Here is a 23483-nt window from a genome sequence, read left to right on the forward strand (position 1 = left end):
AAATGATTCATTCCAAACTATTTATTCATGTATAATTATCACCTTGGCCCTAATCTTGACAACAAAGATTTAAAGCATAAAGTCAGCACGACCCAGAGTCACATTGCCATCCTAACTTTCAGAAAATCTGTTTCGTGGTTAGTGTGGTTAGATTGTCGGGCACATGACGTCCACGCCTTGGGCAGAAATCGCATGCACTGTATCTCCCCTGCCTCTCCACCACATCCCCTGAAAGCCTCCAATCAATCAACATCACGATGAAACACGGTCATATCAGAATCCTCAGGGAAGGATAAGACAGAGGGAGGGGGGGAAGCTGGTTCAAGACAAGTGGATTTCAGCGGTCATCCCACGGCTCTTCAGAAATAACAAGATTCATGCCAGAGGCAGGTCTCACAATTCACTTACTCTTGTCATACGGAGGGAGCACTGGCAGATACTGAATATCAGGAATGTCAAATTAGATGTAGAATAAACTTTCCTGATACAAAACTTTCATTTTCACCCATCCTGAATTTCCCTTTCATTTGTGTTGGAGCTGAAAGGCTTTGTGATAACACATGGCGTTTTTATACCTATAGTTAGGCTGTAATCTGGACTGAGGGCACCTCCTCTAAAGCGTCTCGGCGCAATTGTTTTGGTCTGCAGCCGGGTGTGATTACTGTGTTCACATCTGCCTTAATGAATCACTCCATGAGCGGAAACAACCCCAACCATACTCAGTGTGAAAACGCCCTAAGAGGACAGACCTTTTTTTCTGTGCAACCATTTGAGACAACACGTTTTGGCAACAGTTCTAAAAAAAAGCCATCATATGCCAGAAGGGTAGTTTGCAAGCGATTTGGAATAAAATAATGTTCCTAACACTCTGTACCGCTCTCATCCTGTAGGGATACTTTATATTTTCACTATGAAAAGATCTGTTCCCCTGAAATCATTTTTTTTCCCTATGTTTTCTCCATTATCTCTTTCTCTCTTCCTCCCTCTATTCCATGTGCTCACAGATTCTTTATCCCTGCAATTCCTCACATCTTCAAACTTTCCTTCCTGGCATCCCTTACTCCCAATTGTCCTTAAATATCATCTAACAGTCTCTACCTCTCCCTCTCTCTGGAACTGTAAGTGTTTTTTCTCTATAATTCAGCCCTCAGCAGATAAATTAGCATCTGTCAAGGCTTCGGTCTGTGCAGAGCGCTTTGGCAGGAGACATTTCTCGATGGCACACTTCAGCGCCCTGGCGCCTTCACTCATCCCGTTATTTACTCTGACTCACAGGTAATGAAGAAGTGGACTGGTGAAACCATGTGTAAGAGAGGAAAGACATACCACTGTTGGAGCCAGAATGGATATCTGGCCCTGTGATACTGGGAGGCTGTGTTTCAAACTGGGGCTATACAAATGTTTACAGTTGAAATGAACATCTGGGTTTGGGGAAGTTCAGGCGTAAAGTGGAAAAGGTGTTTATCTGACGGCGTTCGGCCAATAGCTATAGCCAGAATAGAAAATGAATGGCAGACTTTATACAACACAGTGGTTGCCACTAATGTGGAAAATCTGGCACACTGGTGTATTGCACATATTTCATTTATTTCCAGCTGTTTATATAAAGTTCCGTTTATTCACACTGCAAAAAACAGATTTCACAATTTCTCAAGCCCAATAAATGTTTTGTTACAAGCATACATCTTGTTAGAGTGCAAGCATATTCTACAAAGCTCCACTAATTTGGGATAAATATTTGCTCCAGTATTTTGCTGTAACAGCCATAAGTGTTTGTTTTTTTTAAGTTGAAATTTCCCCCAAACTTTAACTCGCTAATGGAATATTTAAGCACCAACTGTTGAGGGCGTTTTTCACGTAATGGTAAATCAGAAAACAGAGGCCACTGTTTACATTTTCAGTGAGCACAGCTTGCAGCAGGTAGCTACTCTAAAGCATGCATAAATATAATGAAACACCTGTTATGATTTGATGTACGTCTCATACAAACCATATCTGTGTTTTCCACCTCAGTACAACAGAAAACAGTACATCCAGTCAAGATTATGAAGGTTCTATTTGCTGACTTAACTTTGATTGAATAAAAGCACAGTGGACATTGGGGTTTGTTTTATACAGTGTCTTCTTTACAGTTTTCAAATCAGTTGGCTGTGGAACACAAATTACTTTAAAGCTTTTATCTTGATCATTTGAAAGCAAATACAAAAGCAGAAGGTCACGCTGTAGACTGCACAGATAACACAAATACAGTGTCAAGAATGTGAGAAAAATCCCACTTTTAAGAACATTCAGTCATTAATGTGCAATCCTGCTGAGAAGGCAACCAATACACAAACAAACCAGCGGAAGATAAAAAAAATAAACAAGCTACTTGGTGAGGCTAATGATCAAAAATAATCATCCTCTAATGTGTATGAGCAGGTGTCCCACTTAAAAATCATACAAATCACTACACATTGTGAATCCAACATCAAGAGCACTGAGGTTTTACATATTTCCTGCAGGCCAGGCAAATTATAAAATGAAAGGATTGGCTGCTTAAACCAAACCAGAGTCTAAAATTACAACCACTTTCACTAGCCTCTTCCAGTGAAAGCCCTTTTTGTTTATTTACCTGTAGCAGTCAAACTCTTTTACTACCTCCATCCATTCCTTCAGTGGCGCATCATTATATATGTGTATATAGTTATGTTTTCCTTATTGCTTGCTCTACCTAAGCTCAAGTTAAAGCTTTCTTTAATTTAATATGTGCTTTAGAGACACTCTTGACTGATCACCAAGAGAAATGGTTATTACTTTTATCGCACCGACCCTGAGGTCTTATCGCTGGTCGAATAATTAAACTGGTTCCGCATGATAATTCTCATTAACGCTGCATTTCCCTAAATCAACCGGGTCACAGTTTACAGCTTCGCCTCTGATCTGTCTCCCTCTCGGCTGAATCTGACAGACACGTCGACTTCAATAAGCCTCCGTCTGCAGCCGACACTCTGTGGTCGCTGCCTGATGGCATTATCTTACAGCTACCGGAGACAGTGCAGTGTTTTATTGTGCTGATGCCGACCCTTTATTCTCCCAAATAAGATTTATCTTTATGTTTCCTTGCTGAGTGAGTTGTTGGTTACTGGGGATTTGGTACTAAGTGAGTGTGGATAGCATTGCTGGTCACTTAAAGTTAAAAGTGTGCTTTGATTATACTGTAGCTGGCACAGCAGAAACATGCACACACCACTCTATGACATGCACACAGAGGCACAGCACAGAAACCACAACACCGTGCATGCAACGAACACACACATTAAATCCCACAGGATGACTAATCAATTATTCATTAATTCCCCTGTGCTGAGGAGGATATTCTGAAATATTGATGATGGTGACTAGACAGTGCCAAGTGTGTTTGTGTTGTTCATATGTATCTGAATACGAAGGCCAATAAATATATAATTGCACTACCAGTTCTTAATGTGTGGCATATGAAATTAGACTGTGTGTGTATTCTTATGTTAATTATCCGTCTCCATATTCAAGGATTAAAGTTCTGCAAGTGACTTGGAACTAGAAGAGTAATTAATAGAAACTGTTGTATACAATGCAAGGTGTGTTTCTCTTAGCCCTGAAACACACAACTTATTTTTGTTCATCAGTTTGCTTGAGTATAATTACACTGCAAAACTCAACCTCAGTCATTGTATTATTTTAAATTATATAAATGTTAAGTTTGTGTGACATTACTATTATCTTTAATATCATAACATTTTAAACCATTACCTGAGTGCTCAAGGACATGTTCATTTCTAGAGCAATATATTTTTTAGTTTTTTTATTTAAACAAAACTGGCGTGGGGCTGGAAGCGTTATTATTGTTAAACAATCATATTTGATCAGGCCTTGTTTGCCCACATGTTAACAGTCCATGTGGAGAGCAAGACAAGAGGAACACTTTGACCAAAACTCATCAGCTTTCAGGTTTTTAATTCGTCTGCATTCATTTGCAGACAGCTGTTAACAGAGTGTAGCCAGCATGTGGTCTAGCCCTGAAGCACCTACTAAAAGTAAGAGAAGCACTTGATTTGTGTGAACTCGTCAGTCGGTAGTTGGTTTACAGCAAATTGAAAACGTCTTGCCCGAATATCAACCGTCTTCACCGGAAGTTCAAAATTACAGGCCATGGTCCCAGATGCTAATTCATCGTCAGACTATGGACAATGGGCTCGGAGATTGGTACAAAGGGAGAACACAATTGAAATGTTGGTCCTGACAGATCAGCAAAACACGACCGTTCTTTCTGTCTGATTAAACCGATCTTTGTGGAGCAAAGTTTATCTTACATCCGTTTTAATATATTTAATTACCTCACCTATTTGCTAAAGTGTGCACTGTAATGATATATATATATATAATTAAATCGCAATTCTCTTTGAGTGGTTTGGCTTTGTTTCCAAAGCACTGGATGTAGCAATAACACTGGCAGCTAAAGAACACTTGATAGACAGTTAATATAAACCAGCATGAGAGAGAGACTATGAATTTGATGATAATATAGACAAACTCCACACAAATGAAATATGCATCTTGTGTTATGGTCATACTGTTGAAACGTTGAAACAACACACACACCTCATTGGCTGAGTTACCCTGAAACATCCATCCATTATCTATACTGCTTGTCCTTTCCACTGTGAACAGGTCGCCAGCGTATCTTAGGAACAACTATATAGAGACAAACAACCACTAACACTTATACCTACTGAGTCTCCAGGTTATCTAATATGTATGTCTTTGGACTGAGGGAGGAAGCCATAGTGCCTGGAGAAAACCCCACGCAGATACGGGGAGAACATGCAGGCTCCACACAGAGCAGCTCTGATCGGCCAGCAGGTTTAAACCTGTGAGAGCTCTAACCACCACACCACCAGGAGGCCCTTCACACTGAAACAGATCTATAATATTCTCAAATTTAAAAAAAACCCACCTCAGAGCATTATAAAAGAAGATACACTAACAACTATGCATATGTAGCTGTGTTATGTGTGATGCACATTTAATTGCTGAGAAAATGCTCACTGGATATGAATGAAGCATGGATTTTAGTTGCACAAAGCAGTGCTGAGGGGCTCGAGGGAATTTTATCCATCGACTTGCTAAACTGTGTGAGCTCAGCTGCTTCGAAAGCTTGCGGGTATAGTTAGCTTTGTGTGTGTGTGTGTGTGTGTGTGTGAGAGAGAGAGAGAGAGAGAGCTGGAGTTGGTGCATGTGTGAATATCATGTCCTATATACCGTGTGTCTGGAAACAATGAGACCACTGGTGTGTATGTGTGAATATCTCCGGCCTGAACTGCATGTTCATGTGTATACTTCAAGATTCCTCATCCTTTAGATGCTGAGTCGGAGGCATTTCTTCACAGACTGATGGCCTATGGTGTGATCCATGGAGACTGACGCCGCCTTGAGCGGACCCATTAAGGAACTGAGCGTGATCAGTCAAAGTGCATTAATCCAACTTGATCACCTGAGGGCATTAAAAAAAATTACATCCAAATTTAGAAGAAATTAAACCAATGAAATCACATGCACGCAGGAAGAGACACAATACCTTGACATGAATGTTCTCATAGGCACACACCCCCACATACATCTAGACAAATACAAAAAGCACAGTGCACTGATAGCCCAAGATTTATTTATTTTCCGGTTACTGCTATGAGCCAACAGCTCTAATAAGAGTCTGGTGTTTCATGCTTCGCTTGTGTCACTGCAGCTCAACTTGTGCTTGAAGTGAACACGATTCAAGTCGCGCAGTTGAAAATCCCAGGAAAGTGACTGTACACTGCCAGAGGTATTGTAAGGGGAGTATTACTGACAAGGAAAAATGGTTTGCGCTTGTTAAAGCCGTTCTCATTCAAACGTGATCCATTTCTCAGCAGACGAACCTGAATGTTACACGACAGAAAACAGTGAATGAGAGATTTGGGAAAACCCTTCATAAATTGTTTTTTTTCTGTTGGGCCTCTGTGTGTTTTTCATTCACTGTAAAACGAATGGGACCTATCATCTGGGATGACAGGTAATGCCATTTAAAATTTCCCAGGGAGAGGAAGAGCCAAAGGCACACATGCTACCGGATCAGTTCAGTAAGCTGCCGAATAGATTCTCGAGTGGAGGAGATGCGTCAGCAGGCAGCAGGCACGTCTAGGTAGAACAATGGAGGGCTTGTTTTCAATCAGCACGTGGCCTGAAATGTTTTACAATATTATTACAGTAAACGCAGGCATTAATTATCACCAGCGCCTGATTATCAGGAGGCTAATTCACATATTAGCCATAATACGTCTTTCAGACTGAGCATCCATTAGATTAAAACAGTCCATGAAATATTCATTAACTGAGAAATGGTAGGATCCTCCGTGAAGCTTTCTTTATCATGCACGAGTTCACAAGATGAGCAACACTATCAACTATGAAGACCAGCTGCAAATAATTTAAAATACTGAGTATTGGTTTGAGTCAGGTACATTTAATTCTATTCTTATATCTGTAAGATTTTTAAAAAGGAGTCTAGCGCTTTTAATTATAAGAATAATTTAACTACAATCTGTTCACCTTCTCTCCTTCTTTAGTTTGCATCATTTATCATTGTCTGAGTACATGTCACAGGGGTATAGATAAATCAGTTAACAGACACTGATCCTGATAAGGTGGTCATTAGAGAGAGCTTGTGTATCAATGTCTAATATCAATGCTGCAGGTGTGATTATTACTGCCACATGGTTCCAAGACGCAGGGATGTTCATCATTAACTGTTAAACCATTAACCGACAACAATGTGACTCCAAGTAAAACATTCAAAAGAAATCCTGGGACCAGCTGAGAGGGAATTCTTCAATGCGGGTCGCACAGTTAATAGACTGTCACCAGTATACCTCCAGAGTGTGGACATGTGGACAGAAAACAGAGATAAGCTGTCTGCCGCATTGAGAACTGAGTTACACCTGTTTGATTGATCAGTGTGTGTGTGTGTGTGTGTGTGTGTGTGTGTGTGTGTGTGTGTGTGTGTGTGTGTGTGTGTGTGTGTGTGTGTGTGTGTGTGTGTGTGTGTGTGTGGTTGTGTGTGTGTGTGTGTGTGGTTGTGTGTGTGTGTGTCTGTGTCTTTGTGGGCAGGAGAGTGATGGTGGATGAATCCTCAGTTTTATATTTCTTTATGCTGCTTTTTGCAAATGTCAAAAAATGTAATGTTGTTTTGAAAGTGTCACACACACTCAGGTTAATGGTGGATTAAGAAGTGTCTACTACCGGTTGACATCACGTATTTTAGTGCAAGTTGTTGTGCTTCGAGGGCTAGGGAGGCTAAAGAGAGATAGAGACAGAATAAGACAGGAGAGGGCCAGACTGGTTGAGCAAATTCAAGTGACTGTGTGCGATGAGTGTGTGAAAGTCAGTGTTGTAATGTTTTCAGCAGGCCAGCGTCTTAATTTAGCTTTGTGCCCATGTGTGTCCCCTGCTTCAAAAATGGAAACATCTTAGCTACTCTACACTGAGACTTTGTCTCCTCTCATGTTGCTTTCCCTACCCATTCCTTTCAGTCATCTTCAAAGAACGCACACAGGCGTTTAATCTTTCATTACAATTATAACTCTGATGATTTGGTTGATACTGTCCAGCATCAACCAAAGTCAGCAAGTCTCCAAGATGTTGTTTTTATATTGTTGTTTGTACAGTGCACCAACCACACCAAGGCAATTTCCTGTATGTGCAAATATACATGGCAATAAAGAGAATTCTGATTCTGATTCTGAGATGCAGCAAGTGCAGCATTTGTTGTTTGTGTTAGAAACATGATGGAAGGAATGGCAGGTAGGTGGGGGCTGTGACAGCAGGAGAACTGACAGGAATCTCTGGCCATAGCTAACAAATGCTAACCTACACAAGCATCTAACAAACACTGATATTTTGTCCCGACTCTGACATTTGGGGTCGACTTCTGCACTTAAGGTAATAAATTGTAATTTTTTAATGATTAAATAAATGAATATAGTTTGTGTATCACTAATCGAACAGCTGCATTATTTAGACATGTATCTTCTTAATTCTTGTAGAAATGTTTTCACAGGCTTTTGCAACATTGGCTTATGAGATACCAGCAGCTTGACTACAAATGCCCTGGATTCGAGTGTTAACAATATAGAGAGGGTTTTGAAGCAAACCCTAACCCTACACTGTAGCACTGGGCACTAAACTACTTCTGGATGGGGTTTTTAAAATTCTTCAGACCTACGACGTAGTGGACACGATGTTGACATGAGCCAATCAGATTAGGCTCTGCAACAGGAATATGAATGGAATATTCTAGCAGCTCGTGTAAACACCCTAATCAATATGATAGACAGATTATAATTGTATTCTAGTGGAGTCCACACAAAGATATAACATACAACCCCCACACCACCACCCCAACCCACACCGACACACACACAAACCCACACACACCTCAGGGTAAATCCGTCTAGCTCTTAAACTCACAGTGCTCCTGCTCAAATCTCGCCTCTTTCAGGTCTTTATTTGTGCAGTGCTTCTCTCGATCTGTGCCTCTACCTGACAGAATGACCACTCTTATGTGTTCATCCTGCAGCGATGGAGAGGTTGAAGTACTGTTGGATAGAAAGTTTCACTCAGCGAAAGATAGAGGGAGGGAGTGCATTAGTTGAGAGTTTATGCATTCATTATTAATGTGTGCACGTCGGGAAATCCAAATACATTACTTAGATCACCGATCAGACCCTTAGGAGGCATCATATTAAACAAGAAAGATCCATCCTGCTACTCATTCTTAATTAACAGCATCATCTCAGTCCTTTAATGCCCCTTTACATCAAACTTCCAAACCAACTTGCCCTGCTGACAAACAATCATATTTACCGCCCTCAGACTAGAGGCCAAGGCGAAAGACCAAAAAAGAGAGAGGGAGAGAAAGAAAGATGAGAAGAGAGCCGCAGCAAGCAATGTAAATCAAACACAACAAACAGGCCAGGCAGAGTAGAGTTGAGTCTGATTAGTGCTATCTCTCTCATCTGTTGTTTGCTCCTCATCCATCTCCACTGCATCTCCACTGCCCTTAGAGACGTGTCACTTCCTCCTCACAGCGTTTCCTGAAATAGCACCCGTGCCCTCACAGGCGATGTACCGCTACATAAGCACCATATCTAACAAAGCAGCTCAGATACAGTGCATTTAGTATATGAGATATGCTGTGCCCCTAATCTAAAATCAGCTCTAGGAACGCAGTCTATTTATGGAAGCGTACGCATGCCTTTCTCACGTCGGCTTAGTTCTGCTTTTATTCATTTCTATCAGGGGTCATCTTGGATTGCATACATTGTTGGAGTGCAGTATGTTGTATGCCAATTGTATAGCAACTGCTCACAAATCCCCGGTCAGACTGTTTTTCATGTCCCCTTGTGATGATGAGCCCACCAGTTCATTTTAACTTAATTTTTTTGTATTTAAATTTCCCGATATGACTGAATTGTTTGAGCAAATTGCCATGAGACTTGGACTGCGGTTAATGGTATATATTAATAATGCAACTGCAAAATTGAAATTGCCCTGTTTTCTGTGATAAACCGAATGTTCCCACTATTTTTCCAGCTTAGTTTTCAGGGTGAATTTACTTGAGATAGAAAAAAAGTTTTTTTAATCAATCCTTCATTTCACCACAGTATTGTTGTGGAAGCCTTCATTGGTAAAAGAGCGGCTTGGCATCATCTCGTTCTTTGCCTTGGGGCAACGCTGTTAAAACACTAATTGTAAATGCCTGCATTGTAATATCGAATTTTTCTAGCCTCGAGGACCTCTCAAAGTACTACCTTTCAATTTTACCATCAACCCATTCAAACAAGCATTCATACAGCGCATCAATGAGCAGCACATCCTCTATCATATTTCACTCATCAGGGACATCAGGGTACAGTATCTTGATCATGTACCGTTCAGTACAGGGAATGAAAGAAACTGGGAGGAAACTGGGATCAAACCGCTTACCACCAACTGGGTAATTTGTCAATGAGCCACTCTATCTGAGCCACAGCTGTTCCTGACTGTATCTGTGGCATATAGAGGACATAAAGGCTTTTCAGCATCATGATTATAGTCTCATTTCTTATAATATTCTAAACATGAGAACAATAATGTTTCTCAACAGACGGAAAGTCCACACAAGACACAGGGTCAACTGCACATGAACAAAAAGGCTGAAGGGCTAGCTTTCTATATTTGGCTCATGGTTGTCTGGTAACCATCTGAAAGCCAGCTTCGTGATTTATTTGAGTCAAATCTGTCACTTAGAAGATACTAAAATGTCTCCAAATAAAATGTTTCCTCGCCCAGTTCCGCTTCACACTTTGAATCTGATGAATCAATCCCCCTGCATTGCAGTAATCGGCACTGTCAGACTTATCAAACAAAGGCAGAAGTGTCTGTTTCGGCTGTGGAGGAACTGTCCAACTGAATTCGACACGCAGAGCGGGAAAGAGAGAGGAGCAGAGGAAACACAGAAAAAAAACACAGCCGGCAATTATCCTGAATGTATTCATCTCCGAGGGAAAGAAATGAGTGAGAATGAGGAGCTGGAGGGAAGGAGAAAGTGGCGGGGGGAAAAAAGAGGTCGCTTGAGGGAAAGGAATAATCTCGAGTCACGCTTGGTGTGTTTTATGACTTTATCAGACGAACCAGGAAAGAAACCAGAAAAATACAGCCGCCTTTATCGTCAACAGAGACATAATACAATCAGTAGTCTTAGCTTCCAAAAACAGTTAGGCAACACAGGCCATGGCTTCGTAAACACCATTAGAGTAGATCTGCAGCGAGGAAGCACATGCACGCTCGAGTGTGACCCATCAGGGCCGAGGAAAATAACCAGCTTATGGCCGAGGAAATGATGAGCTAGCGACCTATAGACAAAACTTGATGCTGGCCTGGTAATTGAGACAGCATATTGCCGTAGAGTAACCTTCCCACAGACATAACCATAATATAATGTGCTGTGGAGAAATTTCTCATTCACGGCCGGGTAATAGCACTCAGGTCAGAACAATGGCCCTCTCCACTTGGAAATTGGATAGGCTTTTTCATTAATATGTATTGGTGTTAGGAATTGCCTAGCATGGCATAAGATGGTGACTGCCCCGAAGTTTGTAGAGAGGGGAAGGAAACTTGTAGTGTGTAACAGTCCAGGTGTGTTCAACAGTCGCAGGCCAAGTTCCAAAATCTAGCACTTGTGGGTAGTGGATATAACGTGTGTGCTGCTGGTTTTTAATGGACTCTGGATGGTCAGAGTTATCCCTTGGAGATGATGGAGAACGTAAATGTCCACCGACTATGACCTTTGTCCTAATGTGTAACCATAAATCATCCTCCACGGGTACAGAACATGTTAGCAATGGTGTAGGTCGCACAAATGGACATGACCAAGAATATGTGCACAGATTGTCAAAATCTCAACAACACACACAGCGACCAATGCATATAATATGTGATTGTGACATTGTGTCAGGATGATGCAGGAATGGAACTCTGATGCTGGTGATCGTTAGTCCAAGCTGCACAGGGACGGGTGGTGTTACCCTCACAAATGAGGAGCTACAGCGTATCCTTAGGTCAGTCAGAGCACTGCAGGTCTGCTGGTATAAGCTGGTTCATCAGTTTTTTTCATTTGCTTTGCCATCAGTGGTTCAACAGCTGCTCGGCTTACCAGCTGACTGTCCAATCGTATTCAATCACATGTGGCAATTAGGGCCCTACACCGCCCACGATTTCTCTCTTTCTGCTGGAACAGTACAATCATATCAGCAGTATTTCTGTTAGAGCTACCTTCACTACAACCTCTTCCTTGGTAATAGGTTTTGGGTTCTGTTTTTGGACAACCAAAGACTGGCCCGAGAAAGGCCCATTTTTATTTTACCTGAAGTCCACTAGGACATTTGCATGGGCAGGGATGAGGGGAGGGGTATTTAGTTGGTTGATATCTCCAACCTCAAAACTTGTCACTAAATCCTACACACCCTGTCTTTAACCTGAACATGACCTTAAACCCCATTCCTTTTACAAGTGAAACCATATTAAAGGTATCTTATCAAGTTGAATCGAGTAGAAACTTTTCTTGCTATATGGATTATACAATTTTAACTTGTCTTCTAGATATTTGTACTTAGTCAGGAATACACACCTACTGAAACAGACAGACACACATACACATTCAGTCACTCACTGCCAAACCAGATTATATTAGCACTTAGTTGATGGTGTTACCAGGAGACAATCACACACTCCTGAACCCAGATGCAAACACAAACACACACACAGTCCATTCAAACTCCCAAAGGCTACGAGTGCACTGATACAGTGTAGCCCCCCCCCCCCCCCGAGTGACTCTGCTGCTGCACCTAGCGCCACACACACACACACACACACGCATGCACGCACACAGATGATTGTCATGCCAGATTTATTCAACATGAAGTGATGGGAAGGAAACATTACTGCAGGGAATCTGTGATAGAGATGGACATCTAGCGTGAAAAAAACATGAAAGGGAACCACAGGGAGGGGCTGTATGCCGTCCTCAACCTGAACAGTTACTGCATACTGATGTACACACGTGTTAATGTATCTGCAGGATGAGTATGTACCTGCCCGTAAGCTGCGTTTACCATCGTCAGCGTAAACTCAGCGGAGGTCCTCTCAGGACAACGGTGTCTTTTGGGAGTGTGACACATTGGAGTGAGTCTTTTTCTGACTGGTGGCGTGGAAACTTTCAGACGGACACCACCGAACGGAGTTTAATGCAAGTCAAACAACGATTTGTCTCGGCCCCCGCTTGGATGTAAACAGTGCTCTCCTTCGGGCAATTATAAATCTTCCATTTTATAAATCACAGAGCGTGGATGACGGTTTTCATAAGTGATTGGCCAATGAACACACAGATGAGAGGAATGTGAAATGTATTACTGACCCAGAAATATAAATTTATATTCTCTCTCCCATCAGGGACCCACCCAGGAAGCTCAGAGTCTTTCAGATTCAACAAACAGTGTAGTGAGTAACATGCTTAGGGTAAAGGGACTGTCATGGGTCCTTGTTAAAGTAATGAATTGCAGAGTATGAACAAGCTCCGCAGGGAAGGTCCCTGATCAAGTTAACATCTCTCTTATGTCTGATTTATTTTAATCTAGGGAAATAAATCCTAGTCATTATACCTTTCATCCATCTTTTTCATCTGTCTCATATAGAAATCTCTTGTTTAATCACAGACACACACAAACACACACACAATCTCCGCTCTACGTCCACCTCCTTCTCCCTACTCCATTTTTCTTCATTTTCACAATTGAGCCTCTCCCTTTCTCCATCTCGCAGCTGTTGATGAGTTTCACAGTGACTGGGGAGAGACGGGGATTTGAGTGAGAACCCAGCACTCTGGACCGCCGGTGGAAGCCGATAATCCATAGAAGCGAGAGGTGGCGGAGAAATTCAGCTAATACAACAATCGCTATCCGTGCAACTCCTGCTAAGGGGACAAAGCCCTACACACATTTGGTTGTTGCCGTTTACAAACAACAAGCTCATATCTGGATAAAATGACTGTGGCATAATGTGAGATGAAATGCTGTGAGTTTACAGAAGAGCCACTCGTCTGCTACTGTGTTCTTGATGGCTTGATTGTCAACACGTGGCGGATGATGATGAGCAGCATAAGCACACCCACTCTTTTAAAATGACATTGGAAATCAGTTATATTTTGGAATTATAGAAATGGACAGTAATGATACAAATATTGCTGATGGCTTCCAGGGACCAAACTGATGCAGATTACGGTCGTTGGCTTTTTGAGTCCACAATGTTTGCTGTGTATAAAAACACGGAAATGTCCTAAATTCAGTCATCATCATTGAGGAAACAGTGACCTTTTTAAGAAGCACACACGCCCCATTGTTGCAATGAAGTGTTTCCATTTAGAGGTCATGTTTGAGAGAGAGTGAGAGAGAGAGGGAGAGAAAGGGAGAGAGAGAGCCTAAGGCAGCGGACAAAAGAACGCAGCCTTCAATGCTGTGTCGTGATAAAATAACCTTTCGATGGAAAAGCTTTGTTACAATTTGTGAAGAAAAGTTTTGCTCTTGAAATAAGCACATGACTGAATATCTAAATCTAAAGAAAAAGTTGGACAAGTCAATGCATTAGTGGTATATTTGTCAGACACTTATATTATTAATGTAATTAAACATTTAAATTTGGCAGTAGGAAAGTGCCATTATGATGACTGACAATGATCGCAACAGTAAATATGTATCAGGTCAGTTGATGGTTGTGTTGACGGCTCTGCACTGCTGCTGCTTGAGCTAATGGGAATGTTAGCGTCAGAGTATAGACTGATTCACAACTCTCCAGGTTGGAGGCCTTAATTCAGAGCTTCTAAGATCACAAGATTGAAACGATTATGATGTGCTGAAAAGTTTAACTGGGATTAAATGATACGTGTGACAGCTACAGCTTTGAATGTGGTATGAAACCAATTCCCTTTTTTATTAGTTTTTTGTTTTGGTCTAAGAACACCAAAAATACACATCAAAAAGGATGCAGAGTGGAAACACCTCTGTTAAAAAAATCATGTTTGTTAAGTGTAAAGCAAGTGAAATGATCATTTGCTGGCTTGAACGATTATTTTCGGTACTAGGTTTCTCTTGGTGTCTGTCAGGTGGTCACAAACACGCTTATGTCTAAAAAGGTTGAATAGCTAAGTGAAATCTTGTCAAATGAAAACTACCCCCTTCATAAATTCTCCACAAAGTTACATTGCTCAGCTTTGTAGGATTCATAGAAAACTGTGCAATGCAAGATGGTGAATGTTTCCCCATGAGAAATCGGCCAGAAGCTACATGTACTTAATGAAACACAGTGGAAAACTGTGTGTGTCTGTGTGTCTGTGTCTGCGTGTGTGTCTGCAGGTGGCAGGTGGAGGCTTAATGAAAGGGCCAGTTGTTTTTTTTGGGCCTGATTTTCAGAGAGCAGATGGATCGGTCTCTCAGTCTCTCTGGTCTCAATCTTGTCCCACATTGCCGCGGTCGCCCCATTAAACAGCCAATTTCCTGCCAGCTCATCACAAACATACATAAAAACACAAACAAAAGGAGGAAGCAGCGACAACTGTGTGTGGTAGAAGGCCACAGAGACACTGCATAAAGGGGAGGAAAGAGGGTGACACACACAAACAGCACACACACGCTGTGGATGATAGGGATAGTGGAGATCTTTTGTGTGCAGACAAGCAGAAAAGTGTTTAAATACATAAATGAATACACACAAATGCATGCAGAGTGACACACACAAATGCATGCAGAGTGACACACACACACACACACACACAAACAAAGTAAGCTCCTCGGGGGATGAACAGTTGGACACTACACAGTTTTAATGAGCTTGCTCCAGATGTCTTCCCAGGCTGCATCGCATGAGTAGTTGATTAATCAAGTACATTTGACTAAGAAACACTGACACATACACACCAATCCTAATTTATCAGACCAACAGAGTAATCTCAATTTATCACAAACACAGTAATCCCAAATGACCCCCCACCCCCCGCCTCTGTTCCATTATCCCCTTCTCACACACACACACAGCACCTGGTTTTTAAGATGTTTCTTTATCCCGGCATTCAGTTACATCTGCTATTTTTTGTTTCCATTTTCAGTGACTCATCTTTCACCGTGACTGATCGCAACACACACCACATGCTCACACACACCAACACCTGACTGAGTCACACTTAGAGTAACATTTGCTCCGTTCCTTTTATTTTTTACTCGCACTCACATGCATGCAAGCTGATGCGTTACATGCCTCGACCTCAAAAAGGGATCACACGTGCTACACACAGAACACAGGATTTCTACTTTTAACTCAGGAGAAGTGGTCGGCCTCCACAAAACGACCTCTGGCTTTCTATCTTCGCACCTTGTACAGCAGGAGATTACGATGGCACCCCATTTGTCCCCCCACTCACGCCAGTGACAGTCAGCCTTCCCCTCTGGGCTATGTGATATTGCTGGCTGGCCAATGTGTTAATGATGTTCCACTGGTGAGATATGGGTTTGCCAGAAGCAGGCTTCAATGTCCACGCAACAGGAGCACAACAACCAAGGTTCATCTCTTTGTTACATTGTTTGCATTTGATCCTGCTAGCTTTGGTTTCAAATTCCTACTTAGGCGGAGGGATTTAGTTTTGCATACCAACGTCCTGTCTTCATCACCTACGTGGGCCGCTTCTACCTAAACTTAACATAGATGAATTTGTAAAGGGGCGTCGCCTGAAGTTGTTGTGTTGTTAGTGCAGTGGGAAAATCAATGAACCAGGTCATTTCTTGATTTGCCTTGCCACTGTTATGTGTTTATGGTATAATAACGAGCATCGCCGACTTCCGGTGCTGTGTTCAACTCCACTTCTTAAGCGGCAAATGAACGTCCTTATTGTTCAACATTAATATTGTTAGTCTGTAAGCAAACCGTGAAATGCTTATGCTTTTTTTTCTTCAATTGTTTGAACCTGTCTTGCTGCAAGTAGTAGAAAGTCCAAAATTTCCCATAAATTATTTTAACACTGAACAAACCAAACCATTGTTTAGTTTAATCTGAACTGAGACCATCTCTTTTTAGTCAGACTAAATATTGGTCCATGGGATCGGAGCAGGGTCCTATAGGCACTTTTCACACCCGTTATTTTGTCTCTGGCTGAGCTGAGAAGTCAGAAGGCTCCGACCGGAACAAGGTGGATGTGAAAGTGTCTTAGGAGTGTGGGCTCTAACAGGGTGAGCTTTACTCCCAGGTCATTTCTTATGCATTTTTTTTCGCTGCTCTCAGTTTCTTTAACTGAGCAAAACTCAGACATCTGACCACAGTTGTCCCTGCACAAAACTGCATGTTCCCATATTTACACTAGTAACAGGATTAGTGGCAAAGTTTGTGCTTGCTCATATCAAATTCTTTCTTATAATAGTTACAGCCGTATTACATCAGGCTCAACTAGAGGCAACTGTTACTTTTCTGGCAATCAGGAAATGCTGGGAAATCCAATGTCTTCTTACCATAATTTTCCACTTGTGGCAAGAGCAAAGGCTTAATAGGCTCGATTTAATGGACTCCCATGAGAAGCCAAGATTCAAAGAAAATCCTGAGTGATGGGATCTCTTAAAATGCATTTTAGACTGGAATGCCCATCAAAGATAGAGCAAGATAAAAGTGGAATGAGTTTTAACCATTAAGAAAAATAATGAGTTAAGAGCTGCTCATCAAACATATACAGTATATTCACATGCCTTTTGAAATATTTCAGTCCCACACACCATGTGAAAGAGAGAACAGGGCTGCCGTCAGTGCAGAATCCTTGGAGAAAGGCGGGTGAAACCCAGATATAATATTAGCCACCCACCCTGCCGTCACTGCTGGGAATTGGAACTGTAATTTCTGAGCTTCTGGCTGGCCTCTCTAGTTTATGTCCCACTTGCCATACACAGTAAATCTTCTTTTATAAGCGCGTTGATTTATCCGCTCCCACTCCACAGCAAGTCCGGAAAAAAACTGCTTTTCGGCTGAAGGTTGCATGAATGCAATGTATTCACCGGTTGTCCAAAGGCACTTGTGTTTACTTTATCAATTCTTTGCTACATCTTGATATTCCAGAATATTTCATTAGTGGAGTCCAGTGATGGGGGCTTCGACCAGGTGAAACTTGGCAGTGAACCACCAGCAGCACCAATCAGAATTATGGCCTCTCAATGTGCAGTGACATTACAACATTTCAGCTCATTCGTAGAGGAAAAAGCACACACAGCACATGTCATTACCTTCTGTGCGGATGGTGAAGGGGGAGTCCCCCAGTCTCTTGGCTGAGAACTGCCCCCCCAGAGAGGTCATTAGAAAGCACAGGCTGAAGAAGCCTATACCCACCACGAATATCCTGCAACACAAGGGGAGGACAGAGGGGGACGGATTAAAGGGGAGTTCATATAAACCAACATATTTATGTTATATATATTCTTGTAGTGAGCAGGTAAAGACATTTTTTGAAAATATGAAGATGAGGAGAGAGATGGAAGGTGAGATATTTGGTGGCAGACAAAGAAGTGGATTGAGGGTGAGAGATTTGAAAAACCAAAGGAATAATTTAGGCAGAAGAACACTCAGACAATGATGGAAAACAGGTTTTACAGAACAGAATGATCGACAGCGAGAAAAATATAAAAAAGAGGAACGGAAAAGAGAGATACAACGATGAGGGAGAGTGTTGCAGTAATCATTAGTTGAGGGGAGAATAGAAACAAAGACACAGCAGGCAAAATTGAAGACCATGAAGAAAAGTAAAAACTCTAAGCTTAAAAGGCACTTGTAACATTTTGATGTTGTTATATGATTGCTTGGCCTTAAAGCTAGGACAAGGGATATAGGAAGGGAAAAGCAGATTGTCCCGAAGTACAGGCGAAATGAATGATATTTCTGAAATATCAGGAGCCGCACGCAGAAAGCCCAAAACATCATCAGGGCGTTTAAGGTTAATAATGAGTCTAAAGATAGCTAAAATGCCAAGTTAAGTCTCGTACTCCATGGTCTCATTTTTCTGTACATCACAAAAGTAGGTCAGCAACAACAAACAATGCAATCGTTCCTTTAAAGTGTGAGTTACTGGCATCTAGAGATATCAAATATATACAGAGGACAGTTCACTGTGCTGTTAATAAAGTGTCCTGCTGGTTGCCGAAGCATCAAATTGTAAAGATCCTTCAGGAGTGCAGACTCACATCTACACTACAGACCTGGCTTTGTAGCATATAAACTTCTGCTTTCCTCCACTGTGTCGGAGATCGTATATTTGAAAAGCTACCGTTCCTCAGAGGGAGAAAACAAAAAGAGACTTGTGTGGGTTCTCCCTTGTTAGCGAGCCGTGAGAGAATCGGATCGTTGACTTGAAAGAGTTGAAAATCTGGTATTTTGTATCAGTAAATCCTGCCTTTGTTAAGCTACTCTCTTCAGTGTATATGGATCAAAGGTTATCTTATTATGCCGAGACTCTTCAGGGAGCCAGAGAGGCAGAGCAGTCGGTGATTCGTAACCACTGGACAAAATACCTGTCAGCTTCCGTGACTAACAAGTCCAATACCCCACAAGAGAAGATTCTTATGTAACAGAGAATGGCTGACAGTCTGCCACTTACACCACATTTTTTAGAAGCAATTTCCCCAAGATTGATGCATAGACTCTGTAAAAGATGGACGATGCGTATCCACTTTGCATTCTGTTTCCTGTGTCCAAACTTATTGTTATTTCTTGTTTTCCCCGATTACGGACATGTGCCATGTCAAAAGAAATCCGGCCAGCCAACGTGACCGACCAAACCATAATTTATAATTTAAGATATAATTTCAAATATGTTTGAACCCAGACCAGCGGCTCCCGGGTAAGTTGTCCACACTCTAATCTACAACAATGGAACATCAGGGTTTATGACCTTTACTGCAGCCAGCCACCAGGGGACGATTAAGCCATCATGTCGACCATCTTTAAATGAAGTTTATGGTTTCATTAATCATTTGTTTGGGATCTAAAGCAGTGGTTGGAATGTAATAAAACAGCAGGAAGAGAAAATAACACACAGGAGCTTTGTAAATATCCCAGGTCACTTCATAGGTTCAGGCCAACCCTGCAAAGGTAAACCTCTAAACTTTTAACTTGTGCAGTCGAGGTTGAACAATTTGATCTTAACTTAACAAATGAATGCATTATTCATAACTATAGCTTTCTCTTCAAAGCCAGGCGAGGGCCTGTTTGTTTGAATGTGCGGCCCAGTGTGAAATCTGGCAGCACTTCCTGGAATGTTGAGTAGCTCCAGTCACGCAAAGTTCAGCGCAAAACCTCTTAATATTGATGAGGCCGTCAGAATTGAGTTCCTATCAACACCAACGCATGAATAACCACTTATAAGAACATTTGCCAGATTGATCTGATTGACCCAACGGGTTCAAGATGATGTTGAATAATCTGTTAAGTATAGAGCTCTGTGTTTTGGCAGGCTCCCAGGATGACTTTATATTCCAAGGTAGAGCTGATGTGTCTTGCCCTGGGTTGTAATGCTCTCAAATGGCTTCAAGGACAGTGAGCGGGATGCAGCTTCTTGGAGAGGAAACTTTTTTTATTCCCCTGCACAACATAAAAAAAGAATTGGTAACGAAGTCGCATCATCATCAAGGCTCTTGTCTAATGGGTTGCAGCAAGCGTGATAACAGCTATCTGATCATTCCTAAAGGTAAAGCAGTTGTACAGTCATTATAGTTAAACCGGTCATTTATCTTCATCTTCCTACATTCTGTAAGCAAAGTAATCAGACTCCACTTTGAGCTGGAGCTGGATCTGATGAATTACATTTTTTACATTTCTGATTACACTGGAGTTCTCAATTATAATTATCGTCTTGATTCGGTGCTGGTGAAAGCCGATTATTGGAGACCTTAATGTGATGATCACTGCGATCATCAGGATTACAACAAGAGGCTTCGAAGAGTCAGCAAGTCAACAGCTCCTCCTGCACGGAGCAATTCTTTATCAATATTTACCTCCATGAAAGAGGTTATATTCTCACTCCTGTCAGCTGGTTTGTTTCCTTTTCTGCATGATTACACAAAATCTACTTAATGGATTTTCAGAAAACTTGGTTGGAAGGCGGAATCATGCACCAAGAAACCCATTTAATGAACTGATCCAGGGTGGTTTTGTATCTCTTTGTTTAACATTACAAGATAGGAAGTTGTCTTTTTGTGACTTGAATGATTCCCCAGGGAATAATGCAAAAACTAGCATATTTAGCAAACTGATGCCCATGAGTGGCTGCCATTTGGTGCGTCTTGATGATTTGAGGGGACTGTTCACAACAGTCTAAGCTTCCCTCAGTTTTTCTCATATAGCCGAACGCTGTCCCTCCTAAGACGCTGCCGCATTATGAATTAATGAAATATTACCCCCATCTGTTCGAGGCATATTGAGGAATGCATTGGAATAGCTCAATCATTGTCAAAGCACCACAGAGCAGCACAAACAGTAACTGATGTGAATCCAATCCCATACAATCATTACGCTCAAAGGATTATTAGTCATAAATATAAGGCCATGGGTGAGATACTTACACCTGCATGGATTATGCACTTCCTATACAACCATCTGGTCAGCAAGCCAAGAGAGCGGAGGCTGACAAACAAAACCAGTGAACTGATTTAGAACAACACATTTTAAAAAGACCCAGTATTTGTTTTTACACTTTCACACTCGGTACATTGTGTAATCTCAAAAAGGAAAACTGAAGAGGCCCAGTGACAAGTTTGATAAAGGGGTTGCAAAAAGGGCATGAAGCAAAAAGGGCAGATTTTACTGATCACCAGTCGCTCTGATCCAAGTAGGTTTGCAGGACAGGGGAATAACAGTGGTGCGTGTAAGCCACAACACTGATGGAAAGACAGGGGAAAAGAAAGTGAAAGTCAGCTCATGCGAGTGAGCAGGAACTGGTCTGATGCCGTCCTAAGGCGATCGTTTCCCCTCTTATCATTTAGCCGTTTTACAAAGTGGCGTTAGGTGGGCGATATGAGAGGATTAGGCCCCGGTCCTGCCTGACGAGTCTTTAATTAACAGGCTTAAAATAAATGCTCTGCTCCCTATAATTGGATCAGAAGGAGAGATCTGCTATCAGCTAATTGGCTTCCTCGCACATGCCTCTAGGTAGATGATTTAAAGCGAGGAGTTCTGCCAGGCGTGGAGGAGTCCTGGTGTAGGTGTTACTCGTGGTGTTTTCCAAGAAACTTTTCTTGGAACCTTAAAAATTCTTAAGTCTAGGAGATGTTTGGCAATTTAAAGTGACTGCTAACAGCCTTCATTTAGGGTCGATGATGATTTTTATAGTTCTGCAACATCTACTGCTCCAGGTCTTGTCAAAAGATCAGAGTTGTCAGTTAATATCCTGTTGCCCAAAAGTTATCCGACTGTGTTGCCAGGGGAAAAAAATCCTACAATAACTGTTCTGGTGCTTCAGTGATCTGAAATTAATATTCACAATAGTCCTGTGCAACAAACCAGTCTCTATAATTGTTGACATATAGTGTACTTTAATAGAAATAAAACACAATTTCAATAAATATCTATCTCTGCTAATGTATTGTGGAACCATAGTGAGATATATAACAATACATTATTTAGTTATTTTCCATCCATTACGTGTGTAAAACCACAATTTACTGGTGTCTTCAAAAAGGAGGAGCAACAATCGGTCTTTGATCTTCAAAGAAATGATTTTTCACCATATCTCCCAGTTGCAATTTGTTCAACCCTTACCAGGAAACGTAATTCCTCCCCAGGTTTTATTCATTTTCCGTAATACAAAGCTAACATGACAGCACAACTGCCATTCACAGTAAGATGGAGAGCTAAGCTCTGGGCTACAGATCTGGTTTCATTCTAAATAATAATTTGTTGTAGTGAGCTTTCCATGTCTGTCTGCGCTGTCAAGGCTAGTGGAGCTTCGTCACAGGTCTGCTCAATTAAATGGAAATTTATAAATGCTTGAGCTGCCGAGGTAATGCAATCATTACAGCATGAATCATGTTTTTCACATGTTATTGAGGATGGCAGCTGCACAGCTGCAGCAACGTTACTCCAGCACAGATGGGAAATAGGTTTGAAAATCCAAAACAGTGTTAGCAGGTGAATTTATATGAGTTTTTACTCTCCAACTCCAGTTGTTCAGAAGAAAAATGATTTTTTTTAATGATTTAAAATCATGCCATTTTTTCCTCAATGGAACAGCATGGCCCAATCGACTGTGAGAGTATCAGCTGTTGAAGTTGTTAATATGTGTCTCCCCTCTCTACACCATCACAAACAAAGCCACACCCAGTGATAATGGAGCTATCCATGCAGCGAGGAACTAAGTTAGAGCTCGGCTGACTGGTGCCACAGCATCATTTATATTTTCAAGTGCCCCTTCATGATTTATCACTGTGGGTTGTCCCTTTATCTTTTAATGTGTGAATCTTAATCTAAGTCATCTGCTGGAGCTCAATATCTGACATGTGATTGGGTGAATGCTGACACACACACACACACACACACACACACACACACACACACACACACACACACACACACACACACACACACACACACACACACACACACACACACACACACACACACACACACACACACACACACACACACACACACACACACACACACACACACACACACACACACACACACACACACACACACACACACGTTTGTGCAGCTATAGGGCACTGCACTAACTTTAATACTACAAGTACATGACTAACCACATTAACCTAACCACAATTCACATCTTACCCCTACCCTTCACCAGGATGTGGGCTTTGTTCCCT

At 41.6% G+C, this 23483-nt stretch overlaps 1 protein-coding gene across 1 annotated transcript in view; it reads right to left on the bottom strand.

Moving 5' to 3' along the window:
* Positions 1-23483, bottom strand: part of LOC133954431 (alpha-1,6-mannosylglycoprotein 6-beta-N-acetylglucosaminyltransferase B-like) — a 100961-nt gene that overhangs the window by 75817 nt on the left and 1661 nt on the right. Inside the window, exon 2 of the mRNA XM_062388860.1 lies at positions 17895-18007. Coding sequence (XP_062244844.1) covers positions 17895-18007 — 113 coding nt within the window. The remainder of the gene's footprint in view (positions 1-17894; positions 18008-23483) is intronic.

Source organism: Platichthys flesus, chromosome 5 (genome assembly GCF_949316205.1).
Source record: "Platichthys flesus chromosome 5, fPlaFle2.1, whole genome shotgun sequence".
Lineage (NCBI taxonomy): Eukaryota > Metazoa > Chordata > Actinopteri > Pleuronectiformes > Pleuronectidae > Platichthys > Platichthys flesus.